Below are 21,833 nucleotides of genomic sequence, written 5' to 3' on the forward strand. Positions count from 1 at the left end.
CTTCTCTCCGATCATCTGGTCCGGGTCTATTAACCATGCTTTTCAGACTTTGTCACCTGAAATTTGGAGCAGGCTTCCTCACTTCATCATTAGTTCATTTAAACAACTGCTAAATACACATTTTTATAGGTTAGCGTGTCATTATTCATTTACCCTTTATTTTTGCCTATAGTTCAAACATGTGAACTACATACTGCCACCTACAAACATTCTTCCATATATGTGTGGAAGGGTCCATACTTGAGATGAGTAATATAAGAAAAGGGTCCAGTTTTGAACTACTGAATTAAAACATGAACAGTATGCTGACTATGCTAAAACACATGAGAAAGTTTCGCCTTAATGCTCTAGTTCCATTAACACAATGCTTTGTATTATTATTATTATTATTATTATATTCATTTTAATTTATTTATTGGATGAAAGGTTGTTTAGATGAGGATAAGGATGGACAGACTTCTCAAATGATTAGTAAGATGATCACAGCATTTATTTAGAAAAGCTTTCACTGTAAAATGACAGACACTGGATTTCACAATATTGAACAGACGAGTACACCAGGTTTTCTTTTTTCTATGCTAGGATTTTGAGCAAAGTCATAGAAAGACACATCCACGATTACATTATGTTAAAGGCCTTCAATTTTAAAGAACATGAAAAAAAGAACATTTCTGTCTTAATATCAAACATGCATATAAGCCAGATGAAAAATTAGCTTTAGTTTACATAAGTTAGGAAATTAGTCGTCCCATCCTTGGCTATGATTGCAATTCAAGTAGACCAAATTAACAGGAATTTTTTTCAACTTTATTTTGCATTGCAATAGCCTTGATCACAGTCAGCATTAAGATAAACTATACTGCATACTAACCAAAATGTATTGGTCTAGTTTTGCATGAAACGCTATCAAATGATTAATGTGCTTGTATGATACAGTGTTTCTTTTTGGAAAAACGGTAATTAGGCTGCTTTGTGCATCACCGTTTATTTTTTCCTCTAGATTTTTTATTTTTTTTGTATCATTGAAAAATGTGCTATATACAGTCAAGTCTGCCCGAAAGGAAGGCACCGCTCAGCTCCTCATGACCAAGAAGCATCTGTGATCAGCTGAAGATGTTGGCTTTCTTACGACAAAAACAAAGAGGCATTTGTACATGAACACTTCAAGAATGTAGGAAATTGTAACGACATAAACTGGCACAAAATGTTCTTTTGAAGGTGTGCTTAATGAGAAGTCCTCTGTGGACACTAAATGTTCAGTTTTATGGCACAGAAGTGACTTTAACTCATCTTATTTCACAGCTGCATGGCTCTTGGCTTCACTTTTGATTTTTCTGCATTCTTTCGATCATAAAATAGTTTCTAGTTGTTAAACAGCAGGTGGTTCAATCCCTGACAGCAGACATCGTTTTGTTTACTTAATTCTGTGTCTTTTAGGTCTATAGGTCTGCTACAGTGTATTTAAAATGCATTGCATTTGTGGGCTTCGAGTTCATTTCTTCAATGAATGATCATTTCGACTGCGTGTTTTTCTAGACACAGAACGTGACAGTTTTCCTTTTGGATTTTGAACTCAGGCCTAAGGTTTTGTAATCATTACAGTCATTTACCATCATGAATTTGTGTTGCGGCATCTCTGCAGATTAACATTTGTGCCATGGTTTACTGAAGCTGCTCATCCTGAAAGTAAAACACTTTGGCACTTTCTTATATTCCTAACTCTCTGCCCTCACTCTCTGATCATTTCTTTCCTCAGACTGTGGTGACAGACAGCAGGGGGTTATAGACTTTCTTCCCATCCGCAGACCTGGTTCCATGAGCCAGTAGCTCCTGTATAGTGATCCAATTGTCCAGGATTTTGCGACTCCGCTTCTTCATGCTCCTGCGGTGACACAACTCCAGGATTGAAGTTGGTTCTTGCTGTTGTTCGGTTCCCTGCTGTCCTCCTCCGCTGCTTCCCTGCTCCCTCTCACGCTCTCTCAGACAGTCGAGGCGGCTCTGCATCATGAACTCTCTGCGCCGCCGCTGCTCTCGGGCCTTCAGCAGCTGCTGCTTGCGTTCCTCTTTGCTCCAATAACGTCCCATTTTCATTTCGCTTACAGCGTCGTCGTCTGTTGTCATGCCGCTGCGCTCTTCTCTGATCTTCATGGCGCGTGCCTTCAGGAGGCGATCCCTCACAGGCCGCTTGGCCACGTAGCGCGTGCCATCGCTGCGAATCTTCACCTTCCACTCCATTCGAGGGGAGGCAGGCAGCAGTGGAGGAGACAGGGGTAAGGATGCAGCACCTGGGGCCTGGGTAACATCTTTGCATGTGCTACCCAGGCTCATTGGGCTTGCATCGCCTCCATTATCTATGATGCCCTCTTTGGGAGCATTTCTTAGTCCACCCAGCTGCTCAGAGGTGGAGGGGGACCTCAGCTGCATGCAGCTCAGGTAGCGTTGAGGCGGCTGTGTTTCAGTCTGACGGCGAGACAAATAAGGGCTGTTTTCTGCACTGCGTCCACCACCCCTGTCAGCCATTCCGTTAGCTTTGGGATTACGTCTCACTCCTCCATCTGAGCCCCTCCTGGTTCCCCCATCTCTGGACAGGGACCTAACCTTTGCACCAGGGCTGGAAGTCTTTGCTTCAGCCCCTCGCCTGTGAGCGTGGGGAGAATAGGGTTGGTTTAAGTTTTCTTGTATTCCGTCCCCTCTGGTTCCTCTCTCTCTCTGCCGAGTGGACGCTGGAGTCTGCATACCTGCTGAGTGAAGACACTCTCCTCCCTCCAGACTCTGTGTGGAATGTGAAGGGTACTGTTCATTGGCAAGAGGGGTACTCCTGCAACTTTCCCCTCCAGTGTTGTAGGCACTCGTGCTATCTTTATCTGAGCGCTCCCTCTCGGGAAGCTCGTTGATATCTGAAAGAGCATGGTGACAGGATTCCTCGCTGACCAAAGTACCATTAATGTCCAAGCGTCCAGCTCCTGCTCCAGCCCCTACACTTGCCCCATTCTTTTCCTCTAGAGGCCAAGCCTTCAGGCATCGCTCCCTCAGCTGCTGCATTTTCTGTGCCCTCAGGATGTTGCGACACTTGAATTCCAAGTGGCGCAGTTCCTCTTCTAGGAGAGCCATCTCATGCTGTGTCAGACTTTCATTCCTGTTCACATCCAGTGAGACACCCCCTTCCTCTTGTGCTGGCCCCTGACCTCCCAGTAACGTTAGAGCATTACTGTTCTTTTCATAGTAACACTTGATTTCCAGCAGCTCTTTGTACCTCTCACACTCCTCCTCAGTCAGCCCAGGCATCATCATCCTCACAGGATCTGCCTTGTAGGGCCTTTCCAAACGTTCCCCCTGTTCCAAGCCGCCTCCATTAACAGATTCCAGACCTAAAAGGGAGTCCGTGCTAAACTGGAGGTCCTGGGAATGCAGCAAGGGTGGAGTTTCCCCTCGGCTGGAGAAAAATTTGCGCATGCTGCCTGGTGTGTTGGTTGCATTCGTATTGGAGGCACTAGTGTGGTCGTCTCCCAGAAGGTCATGCTCTGAAGACTCCTCATAGCGTGTGCTTTCATCTGTACGACCCACCCCACTGTCTAGCTCCTGGCTATTGCTCAGCACTGTCTGAAGCAAACTGGGGGAATCCCTGTTCAGTGAATGACTGTGGCTGGGTAGAACACCAGCAAAACCTCCAGGTCCTGCACCCAGAACAGAAGGGCTGTTCTTCACACTATGACAGCTGGCCAGGTGGACAGCATTGTCTAATGGCTCCAGCTCCAGCTCATCTGGATCCAGCTGGTTGTCATTCTAACAGGTAAAAGGTGTATCCAGCACCAGTTGATGATGGCAGTTGTTCGTTGTTGAAGAGACAAAAAACACAGGAAAATTATTCATTTGGAAGTTGGTCAAATCAAAGAATGGGTATCGTAAAAGTCAATGGTAAGTTTTTACATACAATATGAAATTCAGCAGGTATACGGTCATAATATGTTCATATTTCTTGATGGCAGTTAAAATCTGGGCAATGCCATTCTGAATCACCTGGTGACTCGGTGACATGAGATCTGACTAAAGAGTATTCCACTAATCAAGTCAGGAAAAAAATGCAGCCTTGTGGAAATCATTAATGGACAAAAATGATATAATGACTGTATAATGGTTTTTACTTGAGCATCAACACAGACCTGTCAAAAATCCCTCCCAGGTTACAAGTAGACAGCTTTACATTTTTGAGACAGAACTGTGGAAATGTTTAGATCAATCACTAATAAATCAAATGTATCATTATTTAACTTCAGAGGGTTTTGAGACAAGCCAGCATTTAACGTTTAATATTAACTACGTCAACTGTATAGTTGAGGTGGGTGATGGTATGGTTATGAACGATCTGACTAAGACAAAGCATGTGTAAAGGAAAGGAATGTCACAATTAAAATGGCATCGATGTAATACAGTAAAAAACAAAGAAAGAAACCCGACTCATGTCTACAAAAGAAAAATAATTTCCGTTTCAGCTGAGACATGTTTTCAGTGTGAGATTTAAATAACCCAAAAGTCTGATAATAATAGTCTGATCAATGATTTAAGTTTAAATACTGGCCTAAATAAAGCTTACATAACGTCCTGACCAGTTTAGTTTCAGTCCCTTGATCTTAGAAAGAATAACCTTTTAAGAATAGCAAGGGTGTCGATTTGTGTGTATTTTACACAGACAGTGTAAGGTGAGTTTAAAGCAGCTTAACAACATCAAAGGTAGTAGACTGTGAAGGAGGCAGTTGCCTATTTATACGGGTAACAGACACAGGAAAACAGGATCCGTGACTCCAGTTCAGACTTACTCTCCTTTTAATCTGGCCTCCAACAAAAGGTGTACTTCAGCGGCTAAACTTTACTGCCTTTATGAACTTGCTGTTGAATTATTAGCCTTAAAATAGTGTTTTAGAGTTAAAAATACATGAAAAAAAAAGAACCTTGTAAATTTGTGGATTTTTTGTGGAAATTTAGACCAATTTTTATCCTAGCAGTACTGATAAAAGCAGCTTTAATTTCCACTACAGTGGATGTCTGAACTGAGTCACTAGATGGAGCCAGTGCTCTGTAAGATTTTTACACTCAAAAATACATTGGATTTCCATTTACCAATATGTCTCTACAGAAAACAACAAACAAAAAATCTGAGAGGACTAGGTGCCAAAAAGAAAAGAAAAGTCATTTGATGATGTGTAAGTATCAGCATTAGTTGATGAGAGTGATCCAGTCTTTAGAAATTAATGAGAATTTAAATTCATAAAGAGGTGTTGTCTTTTCTAATCTGTTTAATTTGCAGACTTGATTGGCACCCCCTCAAAAGCTAATTAGTTATATTTCAAATACTTGGTCTCAAATTAGTAAACAATTCACTCCTCCTGCTCTTTGCCTAATTGGTTTGATTTGAATGTGAACTGCATGCAGACCGTGAGGCGAGCTATTGATTAGGTTCGTCTTCATTCTCATTCTTTGGCAAACCCCTTCAGTTCTCCTTCTTTCTCCCACAGGGCAACAGATCTCTTTAATCTCTGCTTGTGCATTTCCCTCTGATGATTCTCCCTCTCTCACTTGAATCCTAATGTGGGACAATGCCTTAGCAATATAAATCTTGTCAGCCTTTCACAGCCAGTGCTTGTGCTCTAACACAAGGACGCATTTAAACAGAGGACAGGCTGTTTGTGTGTTTGTGTGTGTGTTTGGCTTAAACCATTTTAATGAGTGCCTTTTAAATCTGCACTAAAACTCAGACCGCATACAAATTTTTTGCTTTCTCACATATTTTGCCTGCCTCCATATGAAGCGCGTTCTTGTGAAGCTTTGCAATGAAAAATCCATTTGAGCGGGTCGACACGTGTTGTGGTTTTACAAGTAATTTGGCAGAGGTATGTTATTCAGGGCCGTCTGATGTGTGTTACAGTGCCCCCATATCTGCTGGAAGAGTGACCTTGAGTGAAACAAAGTGGTGCCACATTAGCACTGCGAGTACAAGCACTATTTGTCTTTGTCTCTCCCTTCATGTTATCTGTGTTCTCATCGTGTTTTTGCACCCCTTTGCTTTTCTGCCTCCTGAAACACTAAAGCACAACGCCAAGTTATTCCTTTTGTTTTCTATCTCTTCTTTTATTTGTTCTTGTGTCTAAATTACCTTTCATTTTTGTGACTAAATGTTAATGTAATGTCTGTAGTATCACCTATATCCAAGCAAACAAATTTGCTGCTGCTCAAAAAGGGAGATAAAGGGAGAACAGTGCATTTTTCCGCTGGGTATTTTGACTGAATTTTGTAGCATTTTCCCCTAAAAACTGCATCTCCAATTTCCTCACCTCTATCTCGGGTCGTGCGAGAAGCAGGGATACATTAGTGCTGTCCTCTCTGGTGAGAATAGCTACCGCCTCCTCTCTGTTCTGGATGTCCACTCCATTTATCTGACAGTGAAAGGAGAGAATAATGTCAGATAATGTAAGAGCCTTAATACCAATGTTAGATTGAATTAAAGTGCACAGTTCAGGAAAATGGGTTTCTTTATTAAGCTACTGAAAAAACCTCTCTGTAGTTTAATAGCATAGGAAATAATATTCAAGAAGAATTCATCTTAAATGTGGCGCTATTAGCAAATTCTTTTGAAATGAGGCACACAGGATGTGGTCCACGGGGTTATCTAAGACTTCAGATTTAGGCATTAATATTACATAAAGTAATGGCATAGAAAAGGAACCTTAGCTTAGAAAACCTCTACCTGTAGTATTCGATCCCCTTTGCGGATACGACCATCCATTGCAGCTATACTGTTGGGGTTCACCTAAAACGATAACGGCTAGAATTATGAACAAATGGGAACTACTTTTTTGAACTACTGATAAAGTTTTAACATTCATGATACTGTCTTCACCTCGCCTACATAGATCCCAAGGTCCTCCTCCTCATCAGTTCTGTAACACACTGTCAGACCCAGTTTATCCTGCTGTCGAGACTTGTACAACTCCACCTCCTGATGTAGTTAGAAGAAAGTTAACGAATGTCAGACACGAAGTGGGGATCAGCTTTCTGTACTAGAGTTTTGAGGTAGCTAATAGGCTCTCACCTCATATTCCAGCTCATCCTGCCTGTCCACTTCATGCTGGTTGATGTCGAAGTAGTCTGTGGGGTCATAGTATACAGGCTCTATAAAGCTGAGGATGAGAAAATTCATGAAATATTTGAGTAATTGGGGCAGCTACCGACTTCAAATGTGTGAACAGAATGGCATGGGATAGCACAGCAGGTGAGTTCTGGTCTGATGGTTGGACATGCTGCAGAATCCAATTAAACTGCTCCCACTCACAGTTCATTGAGTAGATATGGTTCCAGGAGTGGAGGCAGAGGAGGGGACGGTGGCGGGTCGGGTGGGGGTGGAGCTCCACAGGGATGCTGGCTGCTCTTGCCCAGAGTCAACATATGCTGGAAGCTGATGTCTGTTTGGGTGCAGCTGTCCACACAGTCGGCCATGCCCATGGTCACTGGCACTTGGCCTCCAGGAGCTCCTGCTAAGCCCGCCCGTCTGCGGGCCCCCCTCCTCAGTATGCTGGATAGCACAGGGTCCCGTATGTCCAGGGTGGGATCCCCCGACAGACGTGTCAACTCCTTCCCATTCACCTGAAAAAAAAAAAAACAACAACAAACATCACAATTCAATAGTGGAAGAGCAAAATGAGAGGAGGAAGAGGAATAAAATAAAATAATTCCAGGAAGAAGAAATAAGCTGTAGATTTTCCACAGCTGCAAAAAATAAACAGCAAGCAGAAATGACCAGAGACGGAATTTTAGTAAAAACTGAACCATAAAGATGCTGATATGAATGACAAGAAGTGGAGGAGAGGAAGATAGCAACTCATATCAGCAGTTAGAATAAATGGGCAAGGTTAGTTCACAGACGGAAATGAAGAAGGGGAAACTACAGCTACAGATACCTAAAATAAAGCAAAACTGACACTAAGTTAGTGAACAGAAAACTCAAAACATACACTTAAGTGTCACAAAGCTAGTAGACTTCATACAGGGACATAGAAGCGTAAAAACAAGTTATATAAAAGGCTTCGACACATCACACCAAGCAGCAGAGCAAAAAGCCGAATACTGAGACCTTCAATCGACCATCAGCATCAAAAGAGCACAGCATGTTGCTTATGTGACCCTTCTGTGGAGAGAAAGAAAGCCATCAGGAAAATGGTGAAGTTAGAAAGTAATTACAACTGTGAATAGATGGAAAATGGAAAGGGGTCACTGAGAACTTTTTTTTTTCTTATAATGGAGAGGACCAAAGGTAATGGCAGAGAAAAATCGCATATTAAGCTTCAACATTGACAAATATCAAATGGAGTTTCCTCAGTACGTTAGTCATTCTGGTCTGCAAAACACTTTTATCTTTTGTCTGTGCAAAATAAAGGTGATTCCTCTCTGCATAAATCTTTCAATCTGGAAAACATAGTTTCATTTTCCTTCTTTTTACAGAAGAGTGGGAAATGAAACTGAAAACCTTCGTAACATAATTGCCAGCAAATTAGACTTTCAGAATTTTGATCGGGAAAACATTTATACCTGTTTCATAGGTATTTCAGATATTTTATTAAGCATACTTTTATGTTCTTAAACAGACCCAAATATACGCCACAGTATACTGCTCCTGCTTGTGTATGTTTTGATTCACTTGTGCTGTTTTAATATCCTTTGGCTTTTGAAACTTCTCCTTTCTGTCCATGTACTGTTCGAACAGCAAAGCGGAGAGAGGGCATTAAAAATGTAAGATTATTGAAAATACAACTGGAGAAAAAAATGAAACAGTACAAGGATTTTGCCTTCAAGGTGACTTAAAGCAAAACAATCCTTATCATACCAAGCAGTGCTTTGCACAAACCTAAGGGAGAAAGATTCATTCAGTATTCAGGCTAAACTGGCTTGACTACCACCACAGAATGAAATGTTATGTATTTTATACATTCAGCTTTCCCACAACATGTGATTTCAGTACTCTTTTATTATAACAATAGCCCTAATTTCTTCAATATTTTAGTTGACAAACAACTAATTATAGTTAACATTATACTCAGTGGTTTATTTCTAATTTGCAATTATAGTACTGTGCAAAATTCTCGAGTCACTCCTCATTTCTTTGTTTGGTAAGGAAATTGAAATAGCTGCAGGATTTATTGGAAGATGCTTGTATTAAAATACAGTATATGAGGAAAAACATAATTTGCACAATTCTAATGAGACTGAAAGCCACCATTTAGTCTGACCACTTTTATTCTTCAACACAGACTTAACTCTCTTAAGCAATATTTCATGTATATCTGAGTAAATGTAAGTAGTCTTCAGCAATAGTTCTCCATGCTTCTTCAAAGAGATTCTTTGGATGGAATGCCGTAGTCGTACTCCTTCAGTAATTTTGAGATCCAAGGATAGTGTCCCATTGTGTTTTTCTATCTAAGTGTGCTTTTATTGGTTGGCATTGTGTTTGGGATCATTATCATAATCAAATGATCAATTTAACAAAAATAAACTACAAGAAACTCTGGATCTTTACAAGATAAATCTAAATAAAGATGGCATGGCTCTAGACATTTGCATGGTATTGCATGCTAGCATGGAAGCTAACAATAGCTTTAAGCTAACTAGCTATTGAAAATTATGTATAAAATATATATTGTATATAAAAGATGGATATAGCTTCAGACTATACTACCGTGAAGTGCATTTCTGCAAGTACTTTAGCTTTACTGTAAACTTCTAATATCTAGTAATCTTTTGAAAATGATTTAAAATGCCAACAAGGGAGTGTGTCATGTTACCAATTAGCAGAATGCTAGCAATTTATAAGGAAAAACCATTTTCCCTGTGAGAAAAACTAAAAGACATAAGTGTATTTCAGTTCTGGCATATTAATACTAGTGCATTTGTGAAAACTAAAAACTACGGGCCTTTTGGTACAGAAGCAGGACTGAATAATTGTTTTAGGTGTTTAGCTTCTTTTTCAGTTTGTGGTCATGATTGCTATTTTTAAGTCTGAATACAGTGATTTTGGATTTATATATTATGGCCTCAATTAGAGTCAAATGGGAGACTAAAGTTGGGTTTCTGATGAACCTATACTAATTAAGCTAAACAGCAAGCCTCCGCTGGCACTAATCGATTGCTGGTTTATCAGTCACCCCCTTGCTCATTATGTCGCATTTCAAGACACTCCAAGATGACAAACACAGGTTGCTGTCACAGTGGATTTGTTCATCTTTTTTATGCAGTCTGTTAAGGATAAGGATCAGAATATTATCATTGCTTCAACAACTGGGGCCTCATAGAGCCAATGCGTCACACGTTTGTAAATTTCAATCTAAAATACCATTAATTTAAAGACATTTACATCACATGTAGATGAATTTAATTTTCTTGGTGTCATTCCATATGAGAGACAGCAAAATGAAGATGTGTGCATACCAATGTTACTGAGCCAGACAGCCTTGGTATAATTTCATTCTTGTTGTACACAGTCACTGACCTTGGCTGTCTGCGACTCGCCACATCTTTACCACTCTGCTTCATGTGCCCACTCCCTCTTTCAAATCTTGTCCCCTTCCAGTAATTGCATGTCAAATCAATGTTCCCCTGTGCAGCCAAGCACAAAAACTTTCTTGCCGCACTGGGCTCCTGTTCCCCACACTTTTTTTCTTCCCCACATTGGTTCTCCCACATACTCCTACAGCAACTGCATCTCCATCCCTTGGGGTCTACCTTTCGTGTTTTTCCATAGCATCAAATTCCTTTCTGTTCTCTGCATCTAAAGCCATGTCCTCTCCTGCTTCTTCTCTCTCCAGTTTTCTCCAGGCTCTGCATTTATTTTGCCATGCTGCCTCAGCAGTTCTGTCTGCTCTGTCCCTTCCCTCGAGATAGCAATTCGCACTCCTCTATTTCCATCTATTTCTGTTGGCCCACCTTCCTCTCACTAATGTTCCTCCATAAATCTTGCTGCCTTTCTTAATGAGGCTCTTCACTACAAATAAGACACTTCCTCCCTGCATGACCGACTAGTGATGAAGGAATTAACAATCTACAATTTGTGTGTTTTGTATTATGTTTGTTGCAACACTCAACTCATTATCTATTTTTCACTGTAGGACATTTCTATTGTTCCTGTGCTGTATGCCCTTCACGATCAGAGAGAGGCTATTAGAAGTCAGCTCCATGGTCATGAGTGACAGGTATGAATACTGATAGAAGGGGTAAAAGGGGGCTTTCTCATTTATTATCAATGAGAGGTGCTGAGATTGCTTTTAAGATGACTTCATGCGGGGTAAACGTTGTTGTGTGTTAGGCAGCTTTTCAGATCCGACTTGATGGACAATCCATTACACTCTTTCCAAATGCTGTACTCTATTTTCTCTGGGTTACTGGGTCATTATGTACATTTGCGGTTTAGAAGCTAAACTATGCACTCACAAAAAAATAAAATGTAAAAAACAAAAGCTTCTGTTGCTCACCCATCCCCAGGCTCCTTGTGTAGTTTATTTACATTTAAAATTATATTAAAATTCAGAAAAAACAGTCTCCGAGATTCACAGCAGGGGGCTGCCGGTGGTGGTATCTACGGTGGCTGTGAAGTGGAGGGTGGGGATGTTGTGGATAGAGATGAAAGAGAGGCTGAGTTCAAAGTGTAGACGGAGAAAGCAAAGCATACGAGACATAAGGAGCGGAAAGGAGGTGAAGAGAGGTGTAATGATGATGGAGAGATGTAGAAAACAAGCTTTCAAGAATTCACCGGGTAAATGTAAACAGAGAGAGAGCCTGACACTGCGATCGAGACTTGCATGTAAACACACACACAATGGAGCTTACGGGGAATTACTAAGTGGTTGATGCATAATTAGTTTTTATCCGAGAGCCCTTTAAAGAGCAAATTAATCCCATGTGCTGTACAACAGGCTGAGATGAAAAAGAAGAGGGAAGGCAATGACTCACTACACAATAATGCACATTATCTCACACATAGTCTTCATTGTAGGTTAAAAAACCCCTACACAAATAAGATCAATCTTAATCTAAAGTGCAGCCTTTAAGCTTTTCTTCTCAGCATCACCAAGTTTTTCCAAGCTTGTGTTCATTTGCATTTCCACAGTGTTTATGCAGGAGCATGCATGAACGATACCTGCACCAACCACCCCCGACTTATTGAATTCTGACTTGTTTGGTAATTGATTTTTCTCATCCTCCCATGCTTTGAAAGCTGCACCAGTCACCTCAGAAAATCAATTAATCTGGAGACAGAGCTGACCTACTCCAGATATAACCCCGATTGTTTGATATCACCGAGCTAATTTAAGTAGACAAGCCTGGAGTGGTGGTCTTATTATAAAGTGATAACACTGAGAAGATATTGATTTGACAAAGTATTCACACATTGATCATCGCAAGGATAAGCAGAAGAGAATGGATGGATTCACAAATTGCTTTAAATGCTTAGGTAGATACATAGATTGGGCATAGACAAACACACCTTTGGCATTACAGACAGCTGACACTTGAGAAGGTAACAAACAGTCTGTCAGGCAGTCTATTTAACTCCTTTAAATTACCTGTTTGTCTTTTCCTTTTTGCTCCAGTTGATGCTTCAATTATTTCTAACACACTGTTAGGGTTGCATAGAAACACAGTCATATTGATGCCAAGAAGGTTATGTGATCGTTCGGTTTATCTGTTAGTTTGCACAATTACTCATGAAAATCTTATCACAGCTGGGACCCAACTTAGAAGTGATTAACTTTTGGAAATGATCCATATCCGAATCTGGATCTGGATTGCCACTGTGAGATAGGCCAAATTGGACATTTTCCACACACCAGTTTCATGATTACTAATACAGAAACTGTGATATTTAAAAGCTGAAATGCCATCTAATAAATAAACAACATGGAAATGATTCCAGTCATTCATCTATTATTCTGATATTATTCTAAATAACTGAGTGACTGTATGGGTATTGTTAAAGACTGTCTCCTGCAATTGTATTTTGTGTTTAATTGACCAGAAAACACCAGAATTTGACTGATATCATTATTTTCTTTTCTTTCGACATTGCAGTAACATCATTATCACGGTCACTGAACTGATACTGATATTGTCAATCATCGCAGTCCTCATTTCTTGTCATTTTTTCACAAATACATATCAAATTAAAATAAGAAAAATCGAGACACATCATTTTGATTATCTTAAGAAAAAATGACAGGCTTAGAGGGATCCAGTTATTCTTGTTGATCCAGGGACTAAACCCATTCGTGGGAAGGAGGGAACTGACAGTCTTGGCAGAAAAATGCACTCTCCATCTGCTCATTTTGATGTATTTGTCAATATCTTTAGCTCCTCCTGTGAACAGGATGTTGGTGTATAAACATATAAAGAATGGCTATATGAGACAACTGAGTTTAAATTGTTTAGGTAGGATTTATAGAAGCAGCACTTCACCTTATATTTGACTACTTTATAATGTGCTGTAAACAATTTCTCGCCAGTTTTAAGATGTTAGATAGAATAAAATAGTATTTTAACCAATTCAATTAAAGTATTTATAGGAAAAGGTGTAAATAAAGATAAATTATATAATCGGTGAATGATATCATAACTCCAATATGATAGCACTGCAGTACAGCATGCTGTTGAAATACTTCTGTAGTAAATCATGTTACAGTATACTGTCAGATGTGTCTTTATTCTGTCCACATGTGCCAGCATGCGGCTGCGTTTGTCATTCACACACACCGGGGTGCACCGGCTGGGTGTGATTGCCTCTGTGCACTTATCCAGCTTCATCAGCTGGTCATTGGTATGTATCGATTCTGATGTGTTTGCTTCTTGCGAGTGTCAGCATGTTTCTTCTTGTCACCGTGAATGAAAGCACATCAGGTCCGTTTAATGACGCGGGTTGCCATGGAAACAGCCTCCTGCTTTACAGTGACGGGAGAGGAAAAGAAGGGAGCGGCTGAAGGGCTCAGAGGGGAGGAATAGGTTTGTTGAGTGTGTGGGTCAGGTACTCTGTAAAATGTATGTAAAATAAAATGCTGCTTAAAAAATGGTTGGTAATATTCATATCTGCCTGCAGCTCTGCGATTCATCAAGTGAACCGAAATATTTCTTCTTACTTGTGGCTGTAGGACGCAGTATTGATTAGAAACATGCCAATGGGTGTGTACCAACCACCAGTATGCAGCGTATGTGTAGCAGAGGCCCAATGTATAATGCATGAGTTTTATTCCTTTGGCAAGAGAAGCAAGTGTTTTGATATAGTCAGATTTAACAGGCTGGTTTTAGAGCGCGATGTAGCTGTAAGCTGTTTAACGCTGTATTTATTGTCTAAAGACAGACTCAGTTACTCAGTAGACTGCATCTAATTTGAAGGTATAATTATACATGTTAGTTAAGGAAAACAGCTCAAAGCCGCTTCCCTCTAAAGGGAAAATGAATAGCGTGGAAAGCCAGGAAATGTGGGGTGCAAGTGTAATTATGTTTCTCTTTTATGATGTTTTTTTTAATGATTAAGTGCCGTGTACCTCAATTTTTTGCTTGGCGTGATCTTTGGATTATTCAGCCATCTGCACAGCAAGATTTGCTTTTTCAGTTATCGTTACCGTAAAATAACCTTGATTGAATTTTGTGTAGAGAAGCAGGTTTCTGATCACCTTCCTGTTGCTTTTTTTTGCTTCTTAAGTGTTTTACTTTTTTTTTAGCAGTTTAGCACAAACCAGCTCGTGCTTCTTTTATGAGACTTCTAGTGTTCATAATATTCTGATTGCACTTGTAGCGATCAGCCTCTCTAAGCCAAGGGCTTTGGCTCCGCTTTGATACCCCATCTGCGTTCGCTCTCTTGTCTCATACTTGTTTTTCATGTTTAATAGACCACACTGTATGTAGTCTTGCTGTCTCACCACCTCAATACTTTTGGGTGCAGAGAAAGCATCTTTCTCTGCAACATGACAAGTCTTCTGCCTGCTCCAAATCATACACCCTATTTTCACGGCTGTCACTCTTCAGTCCACTCCTCACCACACCCGTCTGGAAGGCACGTGCAGGTGTCTGATCAAGCTGAATGGACTCTGGGATGACAAACCTTGACAGATGCCTATGTCTGACACAACCCTCGAGTACAGTTGACTTCACAATCACCCGATTAATGAAATTATGTGTTTTCTACTTGCCACAATGCTGACCTGCATGCAGTCAGTGTCGTTATTGCTGACTCTTGTTAGGTAAGGTCACTGATTGTGGAATGATCCACCCATGCTCTGAATTTATGATCACATACCAAACTGTGCACGCCACCTCCTCACCCCTCACCCTCCACCCTGGGGATTTGTGAAGTCACTCAAACCTCTATATTCGCCCCTGCTCCCTGAAGTGTTCAAATCAATTACTTTTGACATCTAAGGACAAGCAGCGGGGAGAAAAGACAGTCAGGCTTTCCCAGACGCTTTCATTCACATGCTTGGACTCCCTCTTTGACACATAACTGTGCTTCTGTTTGGGCTCTCTTCCTGTTTTCCTCTCTCTTGGCATTGCCTTTGGCACCAGATGCAACCCAGTTAACTGGCTTACACCCCGACTTCAGCAGGCAATAGAGTTTCAGCTGAGGCTTCTGGTGCCACAGATACTACAAGTGTTGCACTCCATAGCTATGTGTGCCGAGCATTTTTCATGCTTAGTAAGCATGGGACCTCTTTTCGGTCACTGCATGCATCACGGCGTTGCGAAGCAGCAGCTTCCTTTAGGCACTGCACAGCCAGATGAGCTTACTCACATTCAGTCTGTGGTCCCAGTTGGCAGGTGGTGCTGAAGCTGTAACCGTGGCAACCCCTCTCTCTCACAACACTTTAGCCCAGTTTAACAACCCATCCATCCTCATGCCTCTGTGGCTCTGCACCACAAGGCTACTTTGTCTGTGCCAGCCTATCTCTGCATCTCATGCAGTGGTACCCTGTTCTCTCAGATCATATCATCATAATCACTGTGAAGTACCATTATCATAATTATCAGTATTATTGTCACTAGATGACTATTCCAATACATCAATTAGCAGGCTTGTTCAAGAGGTACTAGGCTAATTTATACATGTATAAAAATCCATAAAACAGAGGAGAGAAGAAAAAGCAGGTTATGACTTTGAGTTTGCATCAGTCGGGCTGATTCACGTAATTAACTTTATTTATTGATGTTTATTTGCAACTAGTTTTATTCATTTCTTTATTTGTCAAGGACAAACAGCCTTTTATAGCACATACCATGACTTACAGTGTAACTTCACAACCGTTATCTTGTAATTTTCCTGCATTCAGCTTATCATTTCCAGCACCGAAAAAACTTACAAGTAGGTAAATGAGAAAATGAGGGTAACAGTTGAAGGTTTTAAACAAATTCTATTTAGAAGTAATGAGTATAATCAGACAATTTTTAAAGAACGTGGGAAAACATATGAGGAAGATACAAATTATACTGCAAAACTATTTATTAAATACGAGCTGATTTTCATCTGCAGTACCTGGACAGGTAAACACACTTTTTTGGAAAGATATTAAATAAAAATGCATAGATACAAATCTGTGTAGCTGTATTTTATAACAATTAATTTGAATATACTTACATAGCCTAAAAAGCCCGAATAGGCTCCTGATCTTTCCCCACTCAGAAACACAGAAACATTGTAAGATCTTAATATATTAGGTACACACACACCCTATATTCATTAATCACATTATGATCCGATCAATATAACCAATATAAATCAGGTTGGTGAAGGAAGAAATGGTGATGTGGTGCTAACGTTGTGTTTTGATTTACTAATTAGAGATATTTATTATCCTTTACATTTGCTTCAGTTTAAATAACTGTGGCCAACATGTCATTAACATCTTTCTATGCACATAATTTATAGCTAATGTCATGAGCTGACTCTATGGATTTTATTTTTGTTGTTTTAATCAGAGTGGCTCATTTATGCAAAATTTATTTGGGATTCAAAACAGTTTTTTGTGTTGTTTTTTGGGTGTGTAAATGGTTTAGTTAAATTGTTGGCAAGAAATGTTGAGCATCTGCTGATTTAGAAAGGTGGTTGTGACCTGTGCAGCAGCTTCACTGTAAGGAAAATAACAAGTTGGGAGAGAATAACAAAGAATACTTTGGGGACACACGCAAACACTTCCGCTTGAAGACTCACGAAGAAAGAAATTCAAGAAAGTCAAAGGACAAAGAGAGGAGAGGAGACAGACAGCTCACCTGGAACATGACCCTGTATTGTTCCTCAGGTTTTTGGACCACACACATGTTGCACCCCATCGTGGCTGTGCGGGTCCCACAACTGCCCCAGATGACCAACGCTCACACCAGGATTCTTTGTGCAGTCTTTGTCTATGGCAGTGGGAGAGCCCCACCCTCATTCGCAGGGTTGTAGCATACAACTAGTCCTCAGAGTAACACACAACACATCCCTGGCTGGGAAGAACACAGTTTAATTGGCTGTGTCACTGTTCGCTTCTCTTCCGTGCTGTTTGCAGCTCAAGTGTTGTAATCCAGAGTAAATTTAAACGTGGAGATAGTTTCAGAGCAGCGAGCCCACGTGTTAGTTTCTGTTTCCATGGCAAGCAGAAATGTGTCTTGTTTAAGTTTGTGTGCTTGTTGTAGATCAGGAAGGATTTTTGGCTGGATCTGTGGAAAAGATGTGCTTCAAGAGTCCTGCTGGTTTGTGTGTCATTCAATAGATCAGGCATAAAATGTTGTGCTTATCCAGTAACTTTTCAAAAATGATCACACGGAAAGCTTGCTGTAAATTGCTACAGTGGCTTTTTAGTTTGAAAAACTGCACTAAAAGACAAAGTTTTCCCAGAAGAACTCTCGCTGAACTCTCCCACGCTATTCCTGAGTCTTTTTCACTCAAAGAACTAAACTTCCAAAAAGCACATTTTCAAAAATGCTCTTTGAGCCCGTTAGATGCAAACAATGCAGCTATCAAAGAATTTGCCTCAGTTTTCTTTTTTCCTTCTGCTATCATCGCTGCCACTTGGAGCTTCCCATCTACTACACTCTTTCTCTCTTTCCAGGACTGCTGAGTGTGGCTGCTGAGATAATTTAGCCTCCTCAGTGTCTTTTTAGAACCCTCTTTACCTATTCTGATCCTCCACTTAACGATCAATGCGTGTTTAAAGTAATTTCATAATTTAAATCTATTGAAATGCACCGAGTAAGGAGGTGGGGCAGGTTGGGTGGTGCCCGTTATGCCAGTAGCCTGGATCTCTAAGCCCTTGCTGTGCAGCTAAGATAAGCTGCATGCCACAGACAACAACCTAAAGACAAGCACACCTACAGACACATCAAGACAGGAAACAAGACACGATTCTTTCAACTACAAGCTTTACTGCACGGAGGGAGTGCCAATTTTCCTGTAACTATCAGCAAAACTGTCATTTTTCATAAAGCTTCTCCAAACAATACAAGCAAATAAAACATACAGAAACTGTAAAGTTTGCAGATTGTTACAGCAAATTGCAGCATTTATCTGATCTGTTGTCAGAAGTCATGACCAGTTATTAACCACTCATATTCAGCTAAACCATACTCAGGACTATACCTAACTGCTCATGGGTTGGACCCACTGATTGATTATAATTACTGACACCTCCTATCCCGTCTGTGTTGGGAAATCAATACAAAACTGATTCATTGATCAGCTGGATTTTGTGCTGGGTGGGTTGTTGTTGAGCTCAAGGTTCTTTATGACAAGTACCACCAATGTTCATCCTACATATCCAATTAATTCATTTAGAAAGGCACCTTATTTCTTAGGAATTTGCAGACATGCTCTGCACTGTTACTAATTCTGATGCTTTACTTTTAACTCTTCAAATAAAGCTGTTGTAAACTGTCTCACTGAATTTAAATATGAATTGAAATTCCCGTTTGCTTTAGGATTAGCCTCAGTCTGCCTCCTTCAAAGAAAACTAGAATTAGAATATGCCATATTCCTGTCTCCTCCTTTGCCCTTTAAGTGTCATCATATTACTCAGAGCATTATCATTAATCCTCCAGCAAGAGGTCATAGATTGAAAGTCTTGTCTCAAAGTACCATCACGCTGTCTGCTGCCAGTGACAAGGTGTTACAGCTGCTAATCTTTATTCAAGGTCTGCTACACCTGTATTCTTTCCAGAGGCTGTGTAATCCCAAACTCCACACACACACACACACACACCGAGTGGCATCCTCACTCACACAAGCACAGAGGAAAGCTAAATACACTCAATGAACCGCATGATAACTTGGGAGAAACAACCTGATAGTCGAACTCTCGAGAGCAGACGGCCAATCAACCTATAGTGAAGTGCCAGACAGGCTCAGCAGGCAAGCCAGTTCCAACTGTCACCCAGTCTTTCCACCTCCTGCTCAGCATCATCATCTACCTCTACCTGAGTGTCAGTCCTACATGATTATTGCAGTTGAGTATTTAGGATGTTTCTCAGCCTGCCATGCTTTCAGAATAAAATATGGCATGGCACGCTGTGACAAACGCTGCCTTTCTGTTAGAGTGGTGGGTGTAAAAATATATGTCCTGTGCTTGTGTCAAAGTTAGTCCATCTTCAGTGTGCTGCAGGAAATTCAAGAACATCAGTCAGTAAGTCCATTTTAATCCTTCTTTTGTCCACTGGTCTTTCCCTTTGAAACATCCACAGGAGGATATTTATTTGTAAGAAAAGAAATAAAAACCATGGCGAGCATTCCAGGTGGTTAGAGTGTTGTGCAGAGTGCAGCGCTAGTCTCAGGTCAGTGATACATCACCGTCAGCAGCCTCACAAGATGAGAGAAATCATTAAAGGCTGATTGGAGGATACTTCTTGGCGTCTCCCCCTGGGCAAGACGATAAATGCACCCCCTCCACTGCAGTGGAGGGGGAGAAACAAAAGGCGGTTGTTCCCCAGCGGTGAAGGAGCTTACTGATCTGCACGTCGCACTACTACTAAAACTGCATCTTCTGGTTTTACACTGTAAAATCTCTTTCTTCCTCTGTCTCTCCCCCACCCTCTTTCTCTCCATATCCAGGGCTGGGCCACTGCTCTCTTTTCCAGTCCCCCATAATTTTTACCCACACCTCATTTGCTACCCTCTCCCTCCTCCTTACACTCTCCTCTCCCCTGCCTCTCTTGGTCTGCTTGTCTGCAGGCAAGAGAGCAAGCACTAGAAAGTCTATGCGCTCTGTTTCGGCAGGACAGGACAAGATAACGAGCAACGCCACATAAAAGTGAATGAAATATCAAGATTTTCATGCACTGTACTACCAAGATGTGCAAGAAAAGTGTGGAATCGGTTCATTTAAGCAATTCAGTGTCAACCCTTGTTGAGATGTATCAGAAAGAAAAAGGATGATTGCACTTTTTCATTCCAATAAAAATGCCCAGAGCAGGTAGAGAGCTGATGACTGGCTGTGCATTTAGATGAGGTTCTGTGCTGCCACAAAGAAGGAGGGAAGCGAAACAGGGGGGTGGAAAAGAAGAAAAACAAGTGAATAACAGGTGTGACAGGATAAATCGAAAGATATGGAAGAAAGCCAAGATAGAAAATGCAAATGACTGTGTGGGAGATCACTGGTGAAGTGGAGAAGGGGTGGAAACAAGGGGTTTCTGCAGTAATCAAAATGACCTGCTGAGGGGAGGGTGAGGCGGAGGCATATGGAGATGTTTCATTTTAACTATCTGCACAGCCTGGGAGATATTTGTGGGTACAATTCCTTCTCCCTAGTTTTCCCTGTGGAGTTCTGTGCTCACACTCAGAACACCACTTATTTTCTATTTAGAAAGGCTTTAGTGGCACCTTTGCTGCAGCGCCAATGCCAAGTACCACAAGGCTGGAAAAGTAAGACGCTCCATGGGACAAGAATGACATGGTGCCATACTCAGATTAGCCTTTTAATTTTCTGCCTGCCACTTTTCTGTTTTTCCATCTTTATATGTGTGAATCCTCTCTAATACATCACACATAGACCCTTATTAACTGCCATTTAATTAAGACCACCCTTTTGTCAACATCTAGTCCTGTGCCACTTAGTTTGTTTTTATCTGCTGCTCTCTCTCTCCCTCTTTGTGTCTCTCTCACACACATTCAGCCTCCCCTTTGTGTGTGTTATTCACTGTAAGCCAGTCTGAAACAGGATTTCATGGTGGCTGTGTCTGGTTCAACAGGCTTACATGTATTTTGCTGCATAGCCAGTAATACCGAATGCACCCCACACACTTAGCAGTACTCACAGGAAACACACACACACGCCGATCTCGTCGTCTTGTTATCTGTTGCACTCATGTGCATCATTCAGCCCCAATCTGTCCGCTTTAGATCTTCATCTCAATACAAAATGTCAGAGTGTTATCTTATTATCCTCTGGAATATCAACTGTCCACAAGGAAGAGAAAAGTAGAGAGCATCGCATTTAAACGGACAGATCTGGCTCGCATTATGATCCGTCTCCAGCTTAAATACCAGTGGTTGTCATTTCACATTACCCACCACTGCTTCTTTCATTCCCACCTGAACAAAGGGGATGTAGCCTGCAGGTCGCCGCCCTTCTCTATCTCCACTCAACTTCACCTTTGTCCTGACATTTTTTTAAAAAGGGCATTTTTAAATGGAAAAGCTAAAAAGCATTTAAATCCTTTTTGGTAGTCCTCTATGAGAGCTGCGTTGGCGTTATTTATCAGCATTTAGCATGTAATTCTTTTCCTTTTAAGTTGTCATTTCAATACATAAAAAACTTGGTGGTTCTTAAAGGTGCGGTGAGACA

At 40.9% G+C, this 21,833-nt stretch overlaps 1 protein-coding gene across 2 annotated transcripts; it reads right to left on the reverse strand.

The window, feature by feature from the left end:
- Nucleotides 1–704: 704 nt before the first annotated feature.
- LOC102202290 (PDZ domain-containing protein 4-like) lies at nucleotides 705–18,904 on the reverse strand. 2 transcript variants are annotated; one of them, XM_005731639.1, is made up of 8 exons: nucleotides 17,290–18,904; nucleotides 8,123–8,176; nucleotides 7,325–7,635; nucleotides 7,085–7,172; nucleotides 6,893–6,991; nucleotides 6,740–6,802; nucleotides 6,327–6,428; nucleotides 705–3,783 (listed from the first exon to the last, which is right to left on the reverse strand). In XM_005731639.1, exons 1-8 carry the CDS (start codon nucleotides 17,347–17,349, stop codon nucleotides 1,753–1,755), a joined length of 2,808 nt encoding a protein of 935 aa, XP_005731696.1. In that variant the 5' UTR covers nucleotides 17,350–18,904; the 3' UTR covers nucleotides 705–1,752. The 2 variants fall into 2 exon arrangements, with proteins under 2 accessions (XP_005731696.1, XP_005731697.1); XM_005731640.1 differs by lacking the exon at nucleotides 8,123–8,176.
- Between the last annotated feature and the right edge of the window lie 2,929 nt (nucleotides 18,905–21,833).

The sequence above is a fragment of the Pundamilia nyererei genome, unplaced genomic scaffold (assembly GCF_000239375.1).
Source record: "Pundamilia nyererei isolate P.nyererei 1_Seehausen unplaced genomic scaffold, PunNye1.0 scaffold00044, whole genome shotgun sequence".
Taxonomy (NCBI): Eukaryota; Metazoa; Chordata; class Actinopteri; order Cichliformes; family Cichlidae; genus Pundamilia; species Pundamilia nyererei.

Bases quoted from the DNA above. Each gene is read 5' to 3' on its own strand.
- LOC102202290 (XM_005731639.1), bottom strand. From the start codon at position 17,349: ATGGGGTGCAACATGTGTGTGGTCCAAAAACCTGAGGAACAATACAGG. The intron at 7,173-7,324 runs GTGAGTGGGAGC...TCTCATCCTCAG, and splicing joins CCATATCTACTCAATGAACT to CTTTATAGAGCCTGTATACT. The intron at 6,992-7,084 runs GTGAGAGCCTAT...TAACTACATCAG, and splicing joins AGGATGAGCTGGAATATGAG to GAGGTGGAGTTGTACAAGTC.